Here is a 19966-nt window from a genome sequence, read left to right on the forward strand (position 1 = left end):
CGTGTAGGGTTATCTGCTGACCCAGGGCCTCTCAGCTGACCTGTGGTGAGTGACCAAGCTTTTGGTGTTGTCGTTGTTTTAAGGACACAGGACATATTGTGTTATGACCTCTACGTTGAAAAATGAAGTACTTAGATAAAAAAATTCAATCCCTATTCCTTCATTATTATTATTGGGTTCATTTACCCATATAAATTACTCTGAGCAACGAGTAGGAAAGTTTCTGGGGCTTCTCTTAGTTTCCATACTTCACTGGACCTGGAGAGATGGCACAGGGTGGTCCTCGGGCGGTGCTTTGCGTAGCATTGCTCCAGCCACGCATTTTTCTGCTCAGTCTCCATTTCCAAAGCAAGATTAAATTTATGGTCCTGAGAAAAACCCTTAACCTTTCCAGGGTTTTTTTTTTTTTTTTTTTCCTAACTGCTTCCAGTTCACTCCTTAGAGTTTAGGACCAAGGGGTGAGGAGCTGCGCAGGGACCCCGAAGTAGAAAGCATGTCGTGCTCATAGTGACACCGACCCCGGAGGGGTTTCTATCAGGGAAAATCTGGCTCTAGGCTGCTTATGTCCTTTGGCTGTGGCCCGGGGACAGCTGCCGGAGAGAGGACAAGGTGAGCGCTGTGGCGTTGTCTTTAGGGAAGTGCCGCAGCTGTACGGGACTGGGGATGCTTCTCTGACTTGTTGTCACTGAGTCCCTGATGAAGAAAATGTGCCTCCTGATGGGAAGCTCTGAGTATCCACGCCAGAGGCACACGCGTGGGACCTTTTCCAACCCAAGCACGATCGCCGCCCCCAGCAAGGCAGATAATGCTGCAGAACCACTGTATGCGACTTCAAACGTATGATTAGAAAGGTCCATTTTACAAAATACTTCCAAACGCATTACTTCCTTTTATCCGCACTGAGCTTCAAGGCCAAGTGAACATTGACAGACGCTGGTCTATTACAGTTGGATAAAGTGGGATTTGGGAGTGGAAAAGGAGGCACACCGACCGAGCAGCTGGCCCGCTCTGCTACCAAGCGAACTGAGACGCCAGACTTAACGTTTATCACCGCGGAACTAGTGCGCACCTTTTTCTGAGAATAAAGCCAACGTGCGCGGCCCCTCCTTTCTTTTTCTTCACTGTTTAAAATAAATAAATAAGATTGAGATTTCCTTGGCAATTTTAACCTTTCCTAAGCATTCCCTGAGTTTTATCCCTTTCCTACGTTACTCTATGTGTAATAATAAATACCTATACTTAAACCATGCATCTTCATCAGAGAGGCTTCATGATCAATTGTGTTCCACTACCCTGGACCATAGTAATAATTATAAATTAGGACTACTTAAGGAAAAAAAAAATGACTCATGCCCTTGTTTTCATGCGTAATATTTCTTCAGCAGCTTGATAATTACATGGTATCCCGTGGCATGTGGAAAATATCTATTAAATAGCATAATGAGAAAAGAAAACTCGCACGTCCTGTGTATACTCAAGCGGTTTTATTTTCGCCAATTATTGTTTAAATCTGCACTCCATCCTTATGATTTTAACCTTGTAAAAGTTTAGCGGGAGTAAATTCTGCGTAGTTCTGACGCCCTATAATATATTTTTAAACTTTAAAAATGGAGGAATCTATAAGAAGTAAACCCATGGTAAAAAAATTCAGTTTGGTAATCCTTTGCTAGTGTTCAGTACAAATCATTCTCAGATTTATTAACATGGTGCTCAAAAGAATATATGATATTTATTACTCAGCCAACATTACTCCATGTTTGTACACAGCTGTAGTAGCAGTTTTCACTTTTATTTAGATAATAATGTGTTTTGCATTTTTCTTATTCAAATGTTCACTACAAAGAAAAACTGAATGTAAAACTGAAGCTGTTTCCGTCTTCATCATACACAGGTCGGTGAAAATCACAGCTTTTTCTTTCATTTTTTTTAGCGTCAGTGCTTTCATGATAGACTTGATCTGTTTCCCAATAGTTTCATCTTATGTCTAGATTTGTTCTTTTTCATGACATGAAAAACGTAGTATGTTTTCAAAGGCAAAAATGTTTAAAAGTACGATCCTGATATTATAGTCATTTATGAGTCACATTCTACCGTGTCAGCTGTAATAGTTGCCACAGTTGTTCAAGGGTAGAAATTTTTATCTCCAGGTTATAGATGAGACTAAGGGTCAGAGAGTAAAGACCAGACTTCAGTAAGATCACGTGAGTAGAGTTTAAGATGTTCTTAGAAGGAAAGTTAATCAATATATTTAATTGATTTTTTTTTTTAACCTCAGTCTTTGCTAAATTGAGGAATATTCTCCATTTTCGGGCTGCTTTTGTTTTTTTTTAAGCAGATGGGTTGAAAATACTGGACTCAGTGGTTCATATCAGGCCCCAGTTGATAAAATACTTGTAAGAAAATTGTCAGAAATGCAGTACAATGGTTTGTTTTTAGTTTTGGTCTTTACAATCTTAAATTTTTTAAAAATATGATGGCTAAAAAACGAATCAAGTACATGGAGATTCTGCCATGAGAGGGCATCTGAGGATGTCCAAAACCCTCCTGGGGGGGAGGGGTAGAGAAAGGAGCGGGGAGGGGAAGGAGTGAGAGTTGTGTGTGTGTGCGCGTGCGTGTGTGCGTGTGTGCGTGTGCATATGTGCATGTATGTGTGTGCGTGTGTGTATGTGCATGTGTGTGCATGTGTGCATGTGTGTGTGCGTGCATGTGTATGTGTGTGTGTGTGTTCATTCTACTGCGTAAGACTTACGTGCAGGTACAAACTGTGTGCTAGGGGTTACAGTGGGCATATAAAATGTGGTATCTGTGCTCCATCTTGGCAATTCGAAGCACTGGGGAGAACTTACTAGAGATACAGGGTATTTTTTTGTTTTGTTTGTTTTCTTTTTGCCTAATGCTGTTAAAACTTAAAAGGAGAGAAACCGAAATAAAACAAGCGTGACTCTTACAAAGCGGATTATACATTGCTAAATTTAATACAACGGTTTGTTTATTGCAAATGTGAAGGACAGTGATAAAAAGAACCCAGCTCTTAAGGAGTTTATAGATTTAAGAAGGGTTTGGATATGAAAACAGTGAAACCAGATTTCCAAGAGAGAGCAGACTTAAATGCGTTCTGTCATAGAAATTCCAGCAACATGCCATGGAAGAAAGCAGGATTGTTAAGACTTCAGTAAAAGGGAAGTTGCATTAAGCCGAGTTGGATGTCAGTTGGTGGCCAGGATGATGAAAGATGTGTCTTGAAAAGGATGGAAATGCTCGCTGCACTCAGGCGGTGGCGAACAGTAGGCCTCTGGAGCAGAGAATGCACTCCGAGATGTAGAAAAGAGAGGCCAGGGGAATAGCAAACAGCCACGTGGAGACCCATGCTTAGAATTTGGGGTTAAATTCATCGACCAGGGGAAGCAATTAAATATATTTGACGATGGGTGTGATATAATTCAATGTATACTTTAGGGAGATGATTTCTGACACTATGACAGCTTAGATGATGCGAGTTATTGGAGGTGGAGTATAACTGGGGGGTTTTGGAATAGTCCAAGTGAAAGATTTTAGGGTTCCAAATCAGGGTTATTGTTCAGATAGAGAGACTGAAAGGCAAAGGTTGGTATTTTAGTGATGATGGCATATATTCTATCAAGCGGGGAATGAGGGAGCCATAATGAACTGTTAAGCCTATTTCAGGGTGCCTGTAAAGTGTGCTTTGCATTCGTGGCCTGTGTAGATTATGAAGAATCCAACACAGTTTGATACGTTTTACATTGTTACCGTACACAGTGCTGACATAGTGACTTATGAGTCACATAATGATTGCATCTCCTTCCCTGCTCCTTCTTTCGCCTTATGAGCTAGACTCAGCTAAGGGATCTGTGCCCCTCACTGTTTGTGCTCATTTGCAATAACAATGATAATTATAATGATGACGATGACGTTTTAAATATTTACTTAGGAGTCACAACAAATATTTTGAAAAGGATTTAGAAACTCAGGTAGTAAAGGTGAGTTTTGTCCAACGATTAATGAATCTAAATTTTGTTGTTATTTAGATGAATCACGAGATGTTTACAAGGGCATATGCAAGTGAAGTAGACGTAGCATTGTGAGTCGTACTTTGCCCCAAATAGAGTATGAGTATTTATTTGTTGTTGTATTATGTTCTTCGTTTATTTTTTATCAATTCCTTTATTATGTTGTGGGACCTTAGAATGTTTTGTTTGTTTGTTTCTTTGTTTTTCTGCCTGGCCAGAGATTTTCAGTGTGGAGAGTGGTATTTCTCCATTCCATAACAGTCACTCACAAAGAATGTGCGCGCGTGCGTGTGCATACAGGCTTGCGCCTGCGGAGACACACGTGCCACCTTAAGAGGGCCTGTCGTTCAGTAAGTCTACACTTGCCAGGTTTTTCTTTGCTGAGCATACTTTTTCAGAACAGAACAGCAGTTTTTCACTAACAGCAAGGGTTTCACTCAGCCTGTTAAGACTGGCATAGTGCACATAGGCTCGCAGAGGAAATGTCTGAATGCATCCGATAATTATGTATCCACTTGAACATTGCAAAGTCGATCATCCACCTTTAACTGCAGATGCTTATTCTAACCTTGCAAGGACACTGAGCCTAGACTCAAAGCAATTTTCTGCTTTTGAGTTTTGGCAATGATTACGAGCCTAGTGATGGTCCAAGCTGGGAGAAAAGTGTCAGAGATGTAACTGTGGTACATCTCAAGGGCTCTTGAAAAGATATGTGTGCGTGCATATGTGTGTGTGTGTGTGTGCGTGTGTGTGGCGAGGGGGACTTAGAAGAGAAGGAGTCTGATCCTTGCATAATTGGAGATGCCGTGAAAACAGCTATCAGTTGACAGGAATTCAATGAATTGGAAGGGCTGGTTCTACAAATGGGAGTCCCTAATAAGATCTAGAGAGACAGCAAACCTCTGATTAAGAACACGACCTGTGCATTACTTGGGTATTTCTAGGTCATGAGATCATCCCTGCCAGTGGTCATGTGGCGACAGTCCTAAGCCTTCGAGGCACAGATGAGGGCAAGGAGGGGTTAGGGGAGTGAAAAGTGTATGTGCTGGGGGTCCTCGAGGTGCTAGCAGCTGAAAAACAACTGATTTTCCTCCATCATCTGCCTTTGTCTGAGGACTCAAGTTTTTTGCTGTGTCGTTGAGGGTGGTCGTGTTTGTCTCTGTTGCATGAGGCCAGGAAAGGACCCTTCCTGTAAGCTGTTAACTGTGCCGATGAGAACCACCAAAGCCCTGACTTTCTTTAAGATTTGGGGAGCGGTCAGGAGGGGGTGGGTTGCACATACTGCTCTTTCCCGGCATTCTTTACAGCAGGTTGTGGTGTTCCCACCTCACAGGACAGCTGCTCCTCTCTCAGAGGGAGGACCCCGTGGTAGGACGCGGAGGCCGAGCTTCCACCACCCTGCCTGGTTCACTATGCTGGCGCAGCCACGCAGAGCACCCAGCCTTGCTTTACTTCGGTTTCCTCATCTGTTTAGAGGGATTATAAGGTCAGCCATTAATGAGCGTGGAAGGAGTTACTATGTAGAGAACAAATAACAAGACTCTAAACATGAGTTTTCATAGAATAAATCCAGACTTCTTTATGTACCTGGCACATAGGAAGCACGCAGTCATTCAAACTGAATCAATCTCTTTTTTGTAGTCTTAAATTAAAGGGAGATGTATATGCAATCGTCACCCTGAGAATGACTTTAGAAAATTAAATAATTCACTACATTTCGAGAATATAACTTCACATGCTGTGGGTAAACATGCGGCACAGTGAGGCACTGGAAAATTCCACACCGGACAAATCTAAATTACAACCATAGTAGAAATTTGTTTTTGTATTATTCAGTCCAGACTAAAAACTGCAGAAACCCAGGGCTACATCAGGTATTTAAGTATTCCGAAGCAGAATATAAACACAGTGCAGCAGAAGAATCACTTCCAGAAATTAGTGCAAAAAGGGGCACCCTCACCGGCCCCCGCAAAAGGACGACACTGCCCCGGGCACCCACCTTCCAAAGCAGCTCTCCATGTTTTATATTTTTGGCACCTTGTCTTTTAAAGAATGCAAACGCAGTTCTGTAGGGCAGTGAAAAGCCTTGTTATTTGGTAAATTGGTTTTTTTTTTTCCCCCATTCATATTAATCGAAGTCCAGAACGATGGCAGTTACAGGGGATGAAAGATTTCTGAAATGACAGATGGAGTCCTGTATTTCTCAGGTTGTGAAGTTCAGGAAAATGTGTAATTATTTCTGAGTTTCCTCAGGTTCCTCTGTTTGACATAATGTGCTGACATATAGACGGGACAGCTCCAGATATGAAATGCAAATCAGGAGTCCTGCCCTGCCGCTGATGCGGGGGTTAATCATGCAAATCGAATGCAGTTCTTGGTATTTCAAGAAAGGTTTTTTTCGAAGTCTCAGGCACATATTGATTTAAAATTCTGACTTCAGAGAACAGTGTAATTTTTTTTTTTTTCAGCCCCAAATTTTTAGAATTGTGGAACAGGATTCAAGACCGATTTAGTGATGGACATTCATCCATCCATACTTGATAATCATGAAAAAGGGGGTGGGGGTGGGGGGAAGGGCACCCTTAAAGAATGCAGCGATTTCTAAGCATATTCAATACTACATTAGGTCTAAATTTGCAAATGTTCTATAGCGAGCCCCTTTGCTTGGAATAAGATCAAATCAACCAATTATACGTGTTTACTGAATGTCTACTCTGTTCAAAGAAGATGGCTAACCTGGCAAAGACAAACCAAATCAAAAAATAACACTACAACAAGTTCATAACTTTGGGAATGATATAAAATACCTTTGGAGAGGAGACTGTTTACAGGAAGAAATGAAATTGTCTTGCTCACCAGCACAAGCTGACACATTCTAATAGCCTTTCTGCTGCGCGCAGTAAGCATCAGCTTATCTTTCCAAGAACAATAAAATTTCATGTACCGCTGCGTGACATAAGAATTATTTTTACATATCTCTTTATCACGGACTCTCTTGTAAGTTAATCTCATCTCACATGAATTTTTCACCAGCTTCACTCCGATGTTGATAAAGGAGATGGTTCCATCAAATACATCTTGTCAGGCGAAGGGGCAAGTTCCATTTTCATTATTGATGAGAACACTGGGGACATTCATGCCACCAAGAGGCTGGATCGTGAGGAGCAGGCCTACTACACACTCCGAGCCCAGGCGCTGGACAGGCTCACCAACAAGCCCGTGGAGCCCGAATCTGAGTTCGTCATCAAGATTCAGGACATCAACGACAACGAGCCCAGATTCCTGGACGGCCCGTACACAGCCGGAGTTCCCGAGATGTCTCCTGTGGGTGAGTAAAGCACATACTGCCTTTGCAGCATCTGGTTCTAGGGGGGTTTATATTTAAAATGAAAGCATCCTAAGTCCTGAAAAAAATCACATAACATTTGCGGAGCAATTGCTGACGGAAATGCTGGAGACCTGTTAGGTGCCGGTACGCAGATCCTTTTATTCAAACACATTACTTTATGGGAAGTCGGGACGTTGTTCCTTTTACACAGCTGTCTCAATGCTTTCAAGAAATTACTTAGGTCTTACATTCCCTTTGCAATTTAATTTTTTTTTAATGATTAAAATGATGCCTAAGAAGTTCAAAAAGACAATCCTTCCAGACACAGCCAGTGATGATCTACTCTTCTTTCTCCTGATCTTAGGATAACAATGCACTATTCTAAGCATCTCTCTGCGGCCAAGGTATGAGGCAGGTCCTCAGTGGCTTAGCCCGGCTATCATTCGGATCTGTCGGTTTATTTGCTGTAGAGTATTCTTGAAACCACAAATCTCCATCCACATGCCACCACTAATCTTTTAAAACATTTCTCCAGAAACTAAAATGCGTAGAAATTTATACTGAATTTATAATAATGGTAAAGCGATCCTCAGTTTGAGAGAGAAAAGAATGATGAAAGCTGTTTTGCTCAAAAGCCCTTCGTCATTGCCGCGTAAATGGAAAAACAGAAAGTAAAGTGCTTCTAGTATATACTTTATCTACATTAAATAATATTAAAGTCTGCTTTAAATTCCATATATTCAGGTAGCTTTGGAGTAGTTTTCAGCCAGTATGTAATTTAAGTTTGGACGTTCTTATAGAACAATAAAACATTTCAGGGCTGGAATAGAGACCCGGTGATTTATGTGTTTATTTACTGTTGTTTTCAGTATCGAAGGAAGACGTTTATTTAAAATAATTGAACTGACATTTTAACCCTTAAATGTTTACCCAGTGTGATTTGCTTTAAATAAAGACCATTTCATTTATTCCAGTATTTAGTCAACACCTCTTCTGTGCAGAGACGTGGATTGTGTGCGCCCTTTTGGGGAATCACAGTGTCGTGACCCTAGACTTCTGTCTCTTCCACATGGGGGAGGGAAAATTATCTGGGGCACCATGGCCCTCGCTGCTAAAGAAATCCAAAACGACAATGAGCCAGAGGAATCGGGGTTTGCAATGACAGCATTCCGCTCTAGTCTCTGCAGGCGTTTCTTTGAGCAGACAGGCTTCTTCGTGCTCTGACTGTACCGCCCACACCTCCAGAGGGCTTCCTGTGTTGTTGCTTCCCTAATGTAACAAACACAACAGTGGGGACAGCAGCAACAACAAGAGTTTAGAGGAAAGAGCAGGTACATTGTCTTCCCCAAAGTAGAATATAAAAAAAAAAAAAAACCCAGGAAATTTTGAAGAGTGCTTGAACAGTTCAGGTCAACACCATCGTTCTCGAGGGCATTCTGGGTGCTCTTCGTTGGCTTGCTAAGGTTTTTCTTTCCTACATAGAACATAAAAGTGCAGATTGCATTCATGTGAACTTTTCATTTTAGAGGCTGAATGAGGCACGGTAGCTTTGATTTCAACAATATCACTCTGATATCAAACATGATTATCATGCACGTGTGCAGAGTTATTTTAGACATTTGATTTGTTCCAGTGGGTTTAGAACGTTTTAAACAATGATTTTCAAGAGTCTTTAGGATTTACTTGGCACTAATTGGGATCACTAGGTTAAAATCAACATTTGAACAAAGAACAATGACCGCCTACATAAAATATGTTATATGAATTTTTTAGCGAACCATTCTTTATGAAAGTATCTAATTCTAACTCAGTTATTATAATAGTCACTAAATGGTATGGTATATACAACACAAGCTTCCACTGTTTAATTTAGGGCTATTTCGTTTTTGACATGCCTACTAATTGTAAGATTTAAAACAATCATAAGCCCTTAGGGGGTGGTTCATTCATTGCCAAAGAGCATAGGTAAGCGTGAGAAATGCTAAGCTATTTGAGAATATGTGTGCGTGTATACAGTAAATTAATAATCACTTTAGAAAAATAGATATTATACAACCAAGTTTCCCGAAGTATACTTTTCATCATTTTGTTTAAAGTTCTTTTTGAATGAAGTAAGAAATCAGTATTGAAGCCTATTATCAGAATGAATATTGCCGTGAAGATGGTGCATTATAGCAAATATAGAAAATATCAATGTCGTTGATTCTAACATTTTCAAATAAATCAAAATTTAATTCTTAAAACGATTTTCAAATATACATCCTTCATTATTTGGTCCTACAGGTATCCACAGGGCATATCCACCTAAGTCCATTAAAAAACAAACGAAAACAACAACTAAATCTTCAGAATTTTAAAAAAATGGTACCATGTACATTAGTTCACAGTATCCACCCAATTTTAAAGAAAATGGAATCGATAAGGGAAATTATAGTGTGGAGAAGAGAATAGATTTGTAACAAAATAGAAATTAATAACTTATTGAAGGCATTTATAAAGGGAAATCTGTGTAGGAATATAGCTAAAAGAGATGCTAGATTAAAATGCCATATTTTGAAGAAATTATTAGAGCCAGACTTGAACCTTGGAAGAATACATTAAAAAGGGAATTTGTCCCATCCCCATAAGAAAGGACATAAATGGCTTAGCATGTGCTTGAATCATAAATGAAGCAAATATGAGTAGCTAATGTTTTTAAGATGATATTCTAAGTGGAAATAAAAAGAATAGAGTGCAGTGAATGCTCTCCATAGAGAATAGGTGAATATGTGGTAAAATGAAGAAGCAATATGACATTCTATCATGAAATGTGGAAAAACAACTAATAATGCAATTTTAAAAATTGCCATGTTTTTCCTCCTTTGGGGAATTTGGTTTAAATTTTCATTTCATGCTTTTCCTTTAAATCAATTAGTAGAAACAAATGAAAAAATAAAGAAACTATTACTGAAGAGATAGGGTAGCCAACTAATATCTAGTTAACTCTATTAATCCAATATTCTTTATTTAATTACTGAAGTTTCTGCCTGGCTCTACTGAGCACCAGCAGTGAGATAGACCCCTCAATACTTTGGGTGTCAGGATGCTATTCTTTGTCACGCTGCCTCCTAGTCAGTAATGGAGACTTATAAAGACTGCTCTTGATAAAAACTTGTTACCCGACACTGATGGATGAGATGCCGAAAATTTGAATCCCATCCAGTTCTAAGTATATCCCATTCTAACATGCATCATCAATCTTATATTTTTACCAACCTATTTTCATACCCCTTAAATATTCCTGGGGGCTTAATTAGCATTTATCGTCTTTTTGGATTTGTGTTATACAAAAGATGTGATATCAAATTTTCATGTGCCTTGAAACAAGAAAAATGCAGAATTAAAAACACATCTAAAGCAGAATCGTCAGCATTTTATGCGTTCTTGTGTTCTGTAGCATTTGGAAGTCTTTAACTCATTGGTTTTTGGGTTGGCACATAGGGACCTCAGTGGTACAAGTGACAGCGACGGATGCTGACGATCCTACTTATGGCAACAGTGCCCGAGTGGTCTACAGTATCCTGCAAGGACAGCCATACTTCTCAGTGGAACCCAAGACAGGTAAAAATTGAAATGTGTCACTCCTTGTAAAGTCATCACTTCTGTCTTGGCATAGAATTAATATTAGCAATTATTACTCGGTGTACTTGGCACTGGTAACATGTTTATGGTGTTTCTCTCAATATGTGTATTATGGTTTTAAGTAGCATATTATTTATAGAGGCAATAGCACCCTTTAAGAATATTATAGTAGTATTCCTACCTATAAAATATTTTATATTACAAAGTATTTCCCCTGCTATCTTGTGATTCTATAAGAAAACATTGATTATTCACTTTTCAGTTTTATTTTTGGTTTCTTTAGTTATTTCACATAGGAATTATATATAATAAAATTTAATTTTCAAGCAGAAATCTCCCTGCCAGGCATTAGAATAGCTGGTAGGTTCAGCTTGTCCTTCCACAGGCTGGATTTCCCAGAGAAATTAGTTTAAACATAACAAACAAGATGATCATCTCCTAAACCAAAAACTAAATTAAAGGACTATTTTTTTAATTTTAGGAAAAAATATTTGAGTCACAAAGCTGCCTGGATAGAATATGTGTGGTTTGGCTAGACATTATGTTTTGCTTTCAAGCTGAAATAGTTTACATTAAGTTAGAGTACAATTCGGAGCACTGTTATTTTGGTTACAAATATTTTATTGATTGTGCGTGTCTGGTTCTGTGTGTAGGGGGGAATGGGCAGGTGTGAAGATGGGTGGGCGTGTGCCATGGAATTTCTTCACCATAAAAATCCAAAATGTTTCTATATGTTAATAACTTCACCTTTATCATGGAGAATTCTCCAACTAGCCAAGTTTGCAATTATGAATATTTGATAGTACCTATGACCCTAAATGAATATTTTAATGTCTCTTGTCCTGTTTTTCATATTTAAAGAAAAAGGCAATATTCATTCTCAAATCACTGTGGGGATTAATGTTTTAAATGTCTTTTGAGAACGACAGTTGTAATCATGCATGAACAGAAAAGTAAATTTAATCTTAGCTCATCATTCATTAGAATTTCAGAGAGACTGCATTGAATATTTTACACCAAGATAGTGGTAGAGTTAGGAAGCTCCCTGGAAAGTCTAACAGAGAAGAAACAATTCTGATCAAGCGAGTATTGAAGAAGTGAAAGTATGCGATGTGCAGTACGAATCCTGTGAACACAGGTGTGCTTGTGGTTGATCCAACGATAGGTCCGAGATACCTAAATTCAAACACTACCCATCCCCCTGATACACCTACCCTGTGCAGCCTCCAAAGACACTGACGTGTTTCCAGCAATTTGCTCACAAATTATACACTCTTGAGTTATATAACCTGTCTAAAAATAGCATGTACTCATGCCGAGGTTTAAATATTGTGCTGTTATTCATGATTGGCTTGTGATTTTAGCTTCGTTGAAAGATAATAGGTTTTTTTTGTAAGCCCTGTGTAGGTAAGGCCTCACTGATTGATTATCTGGGCAGTAGACTGTCGTGTGGGATCACATTATTAGTACTTCAAACTTAATTTCATTTCAGATTCTCAAGGATCGTGCATCACAAAGATGAATAAAGTTCAATTTTGTTTTGTTTAGAGTTTTTAGTGCTGTAATCATTGGGGCTTCTCTTTCTATAGTCATTAGAGCAGAGCTGTTCTGGGAATATTTGTCCTCTCTGCTAATGCATAATATAAGAATGTACTTTTTGAAAAACATGTATTTTTCTGACAAAACTGGAAAATTTGCAGATCTTAAGAGCATGAAGAGCCGTAAATTAAATTGGAATTAGACTTCTTTACTTGGTGTCAGCATGATTCTTATCTATGTGAGAAATAACATTATTTTATTTATCTCCAAATCTAATGACTTTGAGAAGAAAGTAAAACTTTTGACAGGAAAAAAATGCCGAAAATAAGCTCAAGCAAGATTATGTAAACAACAGCAACAAAAAAGGACCAAGAAATCACTGTTAGGTGTATCTCTATAAATATGTTTAACTTCTAATTTCTTTTTTCTTTTCAAAAAGAGAATAATAAATTTATTCTTATTATGAATAGGATAATATTAATGATATCTGTTACTATTTATTAGTCACATATTATTAACCTAACATGGCTAAAAACTCCAAGCCCATATTCCTTCTGTAGCTTACAGGCCAAATGACCAGAGGGCAGCTGTATTTTCTCTTAATTTCTCCATTCGCAAAACAAGATGTGGGTAGCTGCAGAAACCAATGTTGACAGTTCACTTCCACAGCAAACAGAATGGCACTAGAAGCAAGATAATGCAGTGTGGAAGGGACTGCAGAGATTCCTGTCACCTCTCTTCACAGCGTCCCCCAGTTCGCTGAGAGACTGAAGATTAATGTGTTCATCTATTCTGTAAACCTGCAACAAATAATCTCATACTTTTATCAGTTTCATATGCAACTGCCTACCTGATTTGCAGTTCAAAAATGAATATGCAGGTTTCTTCTTCTAAAAGTAGTAGATTTCAAGATGCCATCTGCATTACTTTGCTAACTATGCCATGATTTTTCCTTTGGAAAAGTATTATTTATGGATCACTTGTAAAGAGACAATTAGAGGTATGAAAAAAGTGAGTAACTTTGACTGTTGGATTTCTCTCCTAATAATTCTATATTTCCTTTCCAAAACGATGCCACTAAGCAAATCTATGAAAGGGTGATGCTGCCGTGCGTTCTTTGCTGATTAGCCGAGAGGCTGTGGACCTCTCTCCCTCATAATAATTCGCAAGAATGAAAACACATACATATTGTTATTGCCAGGAAAATGAGAGATGAATAGAAATTAAAAATTAAAACTGAATGAGTAGGAAATTTCTCTAAAAGAATATTAAGGTTTTGTCATCTAGATGCAATAAATTTCTTGGCCAGATATTTTGGTCAATGCTCAATTTATAAAAAAAAAAAAGCATGATAAATAAAGGAAGATTATTATCTAAAAAAGAAGAAGAAAGGAAAAGGTGGAGAAATATGTCCCAGAACTCTTAGACAAGGACCATTTATGCTTGGTCACAGTGAGTGTCAACCTAGGTCAGTGCGCATTGTATAATGTCTTATAGATAACAGGAGTATGGAAAAACAAACGTGCACCACTTACACAATCATTATGGCTCTAAGAATATTTACATATCAAGCAATTATCAATGGAATCAAATAGATATATGACTATATTTCTTTTGATTATCATTGTGGTGTTTCAGAGATTAACTAGAAGCTGTAGAGAGCCAAGAGAACTCAGTGAAGGAGTCACTTAAAGTCACCCTGAATTACTGTGATTGTAGCAACTGTGTCCAAAACAGGTAGCATATTAGAATAAGTGATTGTTAAAGCAACAAGAACTGGCCTACTAAAGAAATATAATTTTAAATGCTTAAAATATGGGTATATTGGGAGGGGTGTGTGTGTTTGTTTTTGATAGCTAGTGCTAAGATCTAAACAAAATATGGTTACTTAAGGTAGTATAAGTGTTTTCTAACTTGGAATATTAGGAACCAATAATACGTTGTTTAAATTATTCTTAAACTGTTGAAAATCTGTGTGTCACCCATAGAACCTATAGTTACCAAACTATAGAATATTACTAAGTATAGGACAGGCCTCATGCAGTATAATCTAGGCATATAATTTATATTTAGGGCTGAAGTATAACACAGAGACCATTGAAGGATCAGTCTTTAAACAATTTAAATTTAAAATTAAGTTTTAATTAAAAAATTATAAATTTAGAGGCTATTAAATCATTTTTATGCTGAACATAAGGAAAAAATGTTTATCCCAATTTATATATTATATATTATACTATATGATGTATTATATTACATTACATTATAATATATGTCATATATAATAATTTTCTTCTCAAAGAACTATTCTCTATCAAACAACCCAATTTTGCCCCTGAAAAGTCCATAATATCAGAATTCTTCTTCCTCAGGTCTGAGTCACTAAGGATTTAAATGCTGACTTCCCCCTAAATATTAGAATCTCTTTAATAAAATAGATCAGACAATTTTTAACCTCGTCAATAAACAAAAGGGTCCTAGGTAGATAGATCAGGCATTGTCTTTGAAACGATGAAAGTGTGAGAAATGATTAAGTGGGATTCTTAACTTCTTATATTTGGTTAGTAAAGATGGTCTCATATTGCTGGTTTCAAAGTCTATCTAGATAAATATTAAATATATTTTATTAATGTTATCTAGATGTACATATACTAAGAATATTAGATATACATGTCACTTTATATATTTACATATAACACAGTTAAACTAAGTTCCATCCCCCAAGTAGATATTATTGCCTAATATACTTACATAATAATTCACTTACCTAGTTATTAGTTTAAAATAACTAATTAATTCACTGCAACAATGATTATTGAGTTAACTTTCCCCATCAAGCAACATGAAATTCTGAAATCAATTTCTCATACATTTAAAGTCTCAAGGGCTATCAATATTAACTGCAATTGATTAGAAACAAACAACAGCAAAACACACGAATATTTGCAGTATCGTTGATTTCCATGAGGACAGTCATTGTCATCTTTAGTACTTTTTCTCAGATCATCTAGCATCAGAGCCACGATTTAGAATGGTGGTATTATTAATAAACATAATATGCTTTAATAAACATATGCTTATAAAACATAAGCAACTTTTATTCTTTTCTTTGTAGAGAATTTAAATCATTTTGCCGAAAGAGATGGTAGGGGACCGTAGCTGAAAGGGTTATTTATGGTGATTTCACGTCACCGGGAATTAAGTTGTTGGATAGGTTGAAAGAGCAAAAGCAGAACTTGCCATATACTTGTACAGGTGACTGCCTACTATTCTAGATAAGGAGTTCATTTTATTTATTTATAAGCTGGTATTTCCTGAATCTAAAGATCATTTCCATAAAACCTAAAGATCGTTCTCTCTATCCAATATTAAGAAGCCGCGCTCTTCCACATGTCAGCATTTTCTGGGTTTTGTAATATTGCATATAATTATCAGATCCTCTTGGTCTTTAACATGCATTAAATTTTTTAAAAATAAAACAACAAAAGGCAGCATCTCAAGAGCGACTTGCTGCCTATGTCAGTGTTCTTCACTAGTATGAATTCAGTGAATCGTGATGCATTTTACTGGGATTTGAAATTTTACAGGAGTCATCAAGACCGCCCTCCCAAACATGGATAGAGAGGCTAAAGACCAGTATTTGCTTGTTATTCAGGCAAAGGATATGGTTGGTCAAAACGGAGGACTCTCAGGAACCACGTCAGTCACCGTGACCCTAACTGATGTCAACGATAACCCCCCTCGCTTTCCTCGGAGTAAGTACCTTATTATGTCACGTGTCACAAGTGCACTAGCTTTCCTTGCCAACCTACAAAAATGTCTTTAAAAAGGGATTTTTCCAAATTCTTCTCAAATCATTATCTTACTACATTCTCCTACAGTTTTGTTTTATCAAGGAGATGATTTTAATTCAGAAATATGGAATAATAAAGCTACTGAAAATAAATAGAAGCAAACATATCTTCGTATTACTTCTGTCTTAAATTATAACATGGTTCTTTTATTTACGTTATTTGAATACGAGACAGTTATGTTTGTTTATGTATTAATGGTTTTATTCTAAGACTTATTTTTTTAAACATTCTGTAAGCTATGTGGTTGTTGCCAATTAGTAATGTAAAAATATTGCTTTATTCATAAAGATAAAAATAGAAGGGTACCCAGCTTTTTCATTCTTTATTTCACACTTTTTTTGACCACTTATGCACAAAGAACATTCCTTTAAGCAATGTTACCACGTCTTTCTTGAGCAAACACTCAGTGTTTTTAAAGAAATCAATCTAAAACACCAGAAAACCCCATGCCTTCAATTTAGTTCCTTTGACCAAAGTGGCTTTTGATTTAACCAAGAAAAAGGAAAAAAGATTGGTAGGTGGCGATGTCCTGATTGTAAAAAAAGCATTTCATCTCACTCTTTTATACTTTTGTTTCTTTTTCATAAGCATATGTGGTACTTCTTTAGAATTCTCAAGAACGTAAGGAAACTGTACAGACTACGTCACTAAAACGCGTGTGTGACAGAAATGGGGAACTTAGCTCTTTTACCATCAGATCTTAGAAGAAAATGTCAAACAAGGAAACTTTCCCTGCAGATGTGATTGTCACTGTGGTTTCCTTCAAATACTGCTTCTTTAGATGTTTCATTTTTATTTTACATATTTTAATATTTATATTATTACGTAACATACATTTCAATACCTTTGGCAAAGAAAAAAAGAAAAAAAATTACCCTAAGTTTAGCATTTTTAAAAAATGGGAACCTATTCTTGGGCTCTTGATGACTTATTATGGGAGGAAGAGGATTGTAGAATTAAAAAAAAGTATAAAGGATAATGTAATTACATTGGGCTCATACTAAAATTAGCTGTTCCTCTTTTCATTAAACCTACAGAGATAACAAGTGGTACCGAGAATTTTTATGGTTTCAGTTGTCGTGATTTGATCAGATAGAACACAGGTCTTCTAGCTTACTAGATCCTGTCTTCCTTATTAAAATGGGGGTAGCCAAGGATATGTCCTTAGGCTTTTCGTTTTTGCTGGGATTTTTCTCCACCATGTAGTTACTATTTGAACTTTGAAATTTTAGGATTTTACTAAGGACACTTCTGGATATGTGAAAACGATCACTAAAAACGATAAGCGTTATTGTAATTTTTTTATAAATCAGGAGTTACAAAATTTAGAAAATTGAAAACTGAAACAATTCTCAGCCTAAAATATGATCCCTTTACATAGATGATGTTTTCCTTTTTGTGTTCCTCTCAGAGAGAATCCTTCTCTCTTTATAATAAAGTGAACGTGCATCACATTTTAACAACCAAAAGGAACTGGAATAAGATAGAGGAAGCAGGAAAAAGTAGATAATTAGAGAAAAATGATGAAGGGGCATAATCTGAGGAGTTTCCTAGTTTTAAGAGGAGTGTTTACGTTCTTCATCTGCTTCCCAAACATTTTAATTTTTTTAGGAGATGTTAACGAGAAATTTTTACAAAAGAAAGATTTTTAAAAGTCATTCTTCCTTTTGTGCTTCTCTTTCTTGCTGTTCAAATAATATTGCTTCTGCTCTTGTACCGTTGTGGCCCCAAATCCATCCTCCATAAAACCCACTCAGGTAATTCTTATTCTTGGTAAATATATGAACTAAAACAAGGCTAACTTTGTCTTCAAAAACTTTCTTGTCCAGTTTTCCGAAACTTTCTTTGTAAAAGAAACTGTTATGTAAATTCCAGCATTAAGTAAGCAGAACTATTTAGGCTCTTGTTCAATGATTGAAGCCTCAACTATTATATAATAAAATACTACCATTAAGTAAGCAGAACTATTTAGGCTCTTATTCAATGTTTGAAGCCTCAACTATTATATAATAAAATATAATAAAATACTATTTTGAGTATTTTATTATATTTTAATTATTGACATTCATTGGTTACATATATGTATAATTATTTTAAATTTATTTTTGTATTTAAAGTAGCACATTTCTCTGGAAATACAGGAATGGAGATTCTTCTTCTGCTTTTCCTCAGGCCAGCTCTTTCTGCTGTAACATAGTGATTATTATCCAGTCGTCCCCATGAAATAACTTGAGGCTACATGAACCTTGTCAGATCTCTCACATTGCCTTAGCATGCTCTTTATCAAAAAATAAAATACAAATTAAGCAAAAATGATGAAAAATAGCCAAATGGTTACATTTTCCTTGTGTAGCTTGGTGTAAGGTTTTGTTCATTTTTTGTTTTGAATGTTACAGGATCTTACCAATATAATGTCCCAGAATCACTGCCGGTGGCCTCTGTGGTGGCCAGAATTAAAGCTTCCGATGCGGATATAGGAGCTAATGCTGAAATGGAATACAAAATTGTGGATGGTGATGGATTAGGGGTTTTCAAGATTTCTGTTGACAAAGACACACAGGAAGGAATCATTACTATACAAAAGGTAATATTTACTTGTTATTTTTGTTTTCTGTAAGGGTAACATCACAGAAATTATTCTATTGAGAAGCCGTATCTGCTTTGATGGAAGAATCTATTAGACAAACTGAATGGCTACATAGAAGAATCATTGTTATTTTAATTTTAATAAGAAAAGCTGTGCATTTATTTGTAGGTGTCAGAATCTTAGGGAAACTTGAATGAAGTTTGTAACCACACCCCATCAATTCTATTTTCTGAGTAAACCAACAGCCCTTATCTCTAGTGCTAGAGCATTAAGGTGTACTGGCAAATGTGCTATTTTAAGTGACCTACTTGGAGAGAGAACTATGGCACTTCGTTGACTATTCTAGTAATGAAACACTAAAATCAGACAAAAGCTTTTATAAGCAAACTGGACAAGCACTCCACATACAGGAAGACAATGAAATAGAAACCAAAGTGTTCAAAACTTGCTGCTACATCACCAATTTTTCTTTATTAAAATTCATACTAATTGAAGTGCTTTAAGAATTCATACAAACACAGCATGGAAAGTCGCGAAGCCTATCATAACGCCTTTGATATAAGTGCAAAGGAGAGAGGCAATCGTTATCATCCAAACTAGAAACTACTCGCCATGGTGTATTTAAATTAGCTCCCAGACTGATCAGATATGGGGGGAAATGAGCTTTATACTCCCTCTGCTCTGTCTAGACATGCTCTTTGATAAATATTAATTTTTAGAAGTGTTGAAAGGAATTGTTACAGGATATAGTCTTATTATCTCAAATATGTGAAACACCAAACATTAAAATATATATGAAAATTCCCATTCTCCAAATGCTGGGATTTTATGCCTGCTTGAAAGTCCAGGTGTGTAACTCTGTAATTAACTCTCCTCAATAATTAACACGCATCAATAATGAAAGTTATATTTTACTTGGTACAGGAAAACATATGTTTGGTTTCAGGCCAATGGGAAAAACATTTTTGCAGTTAGTTCCAGTGGACAGCTGCTGTTTTAGCTCAGCTGG

The 19966-nt window shown here is 36.8% G+C and overlaps 1 protein-coding gene across 1 annotated transcript in view; it reads left to right on the forward strand.

Moving 5' to 3' along the window:
• CDH7 (cadherin 7) overlaps nt 1-19966 on the forward strand; it is a 109381-nt gene that overhangs the window by 29111 nt on the left and 60304 nt on the right. The window contains exons 2-5 of the mRNA XM_025048078.1: nt 7062-7356; nt 10837-10956; nt 16104-16271; nt 18767-18954. Coding sequence (XP_024903846.1) covers nt 7062-7356; nt 10837-10956; nt 16104-16271; nt 18767-18954 — 771 coding nt within the window. The remainder of the gene's footprint in view (nt 1-7061; nt 7357-10836; nt 10957-16103; nt 16272-18766; nt 18955-19966) is intronic.

This window comes from Pteropus alecto, unplaced genomic scaffold (assembly GCF_000325575.1).
Source record: "Pteropus alecto unplaced genomic scaffold, ASM32557v1 scaffold14, whole genome shotgun sequence".
Lineage (NCBI taxonomy): Eukaryota > Metazoa > Chordata > Mammalia > Chiroptera > Pteropodidae > Pteropus > Pteropus alecto.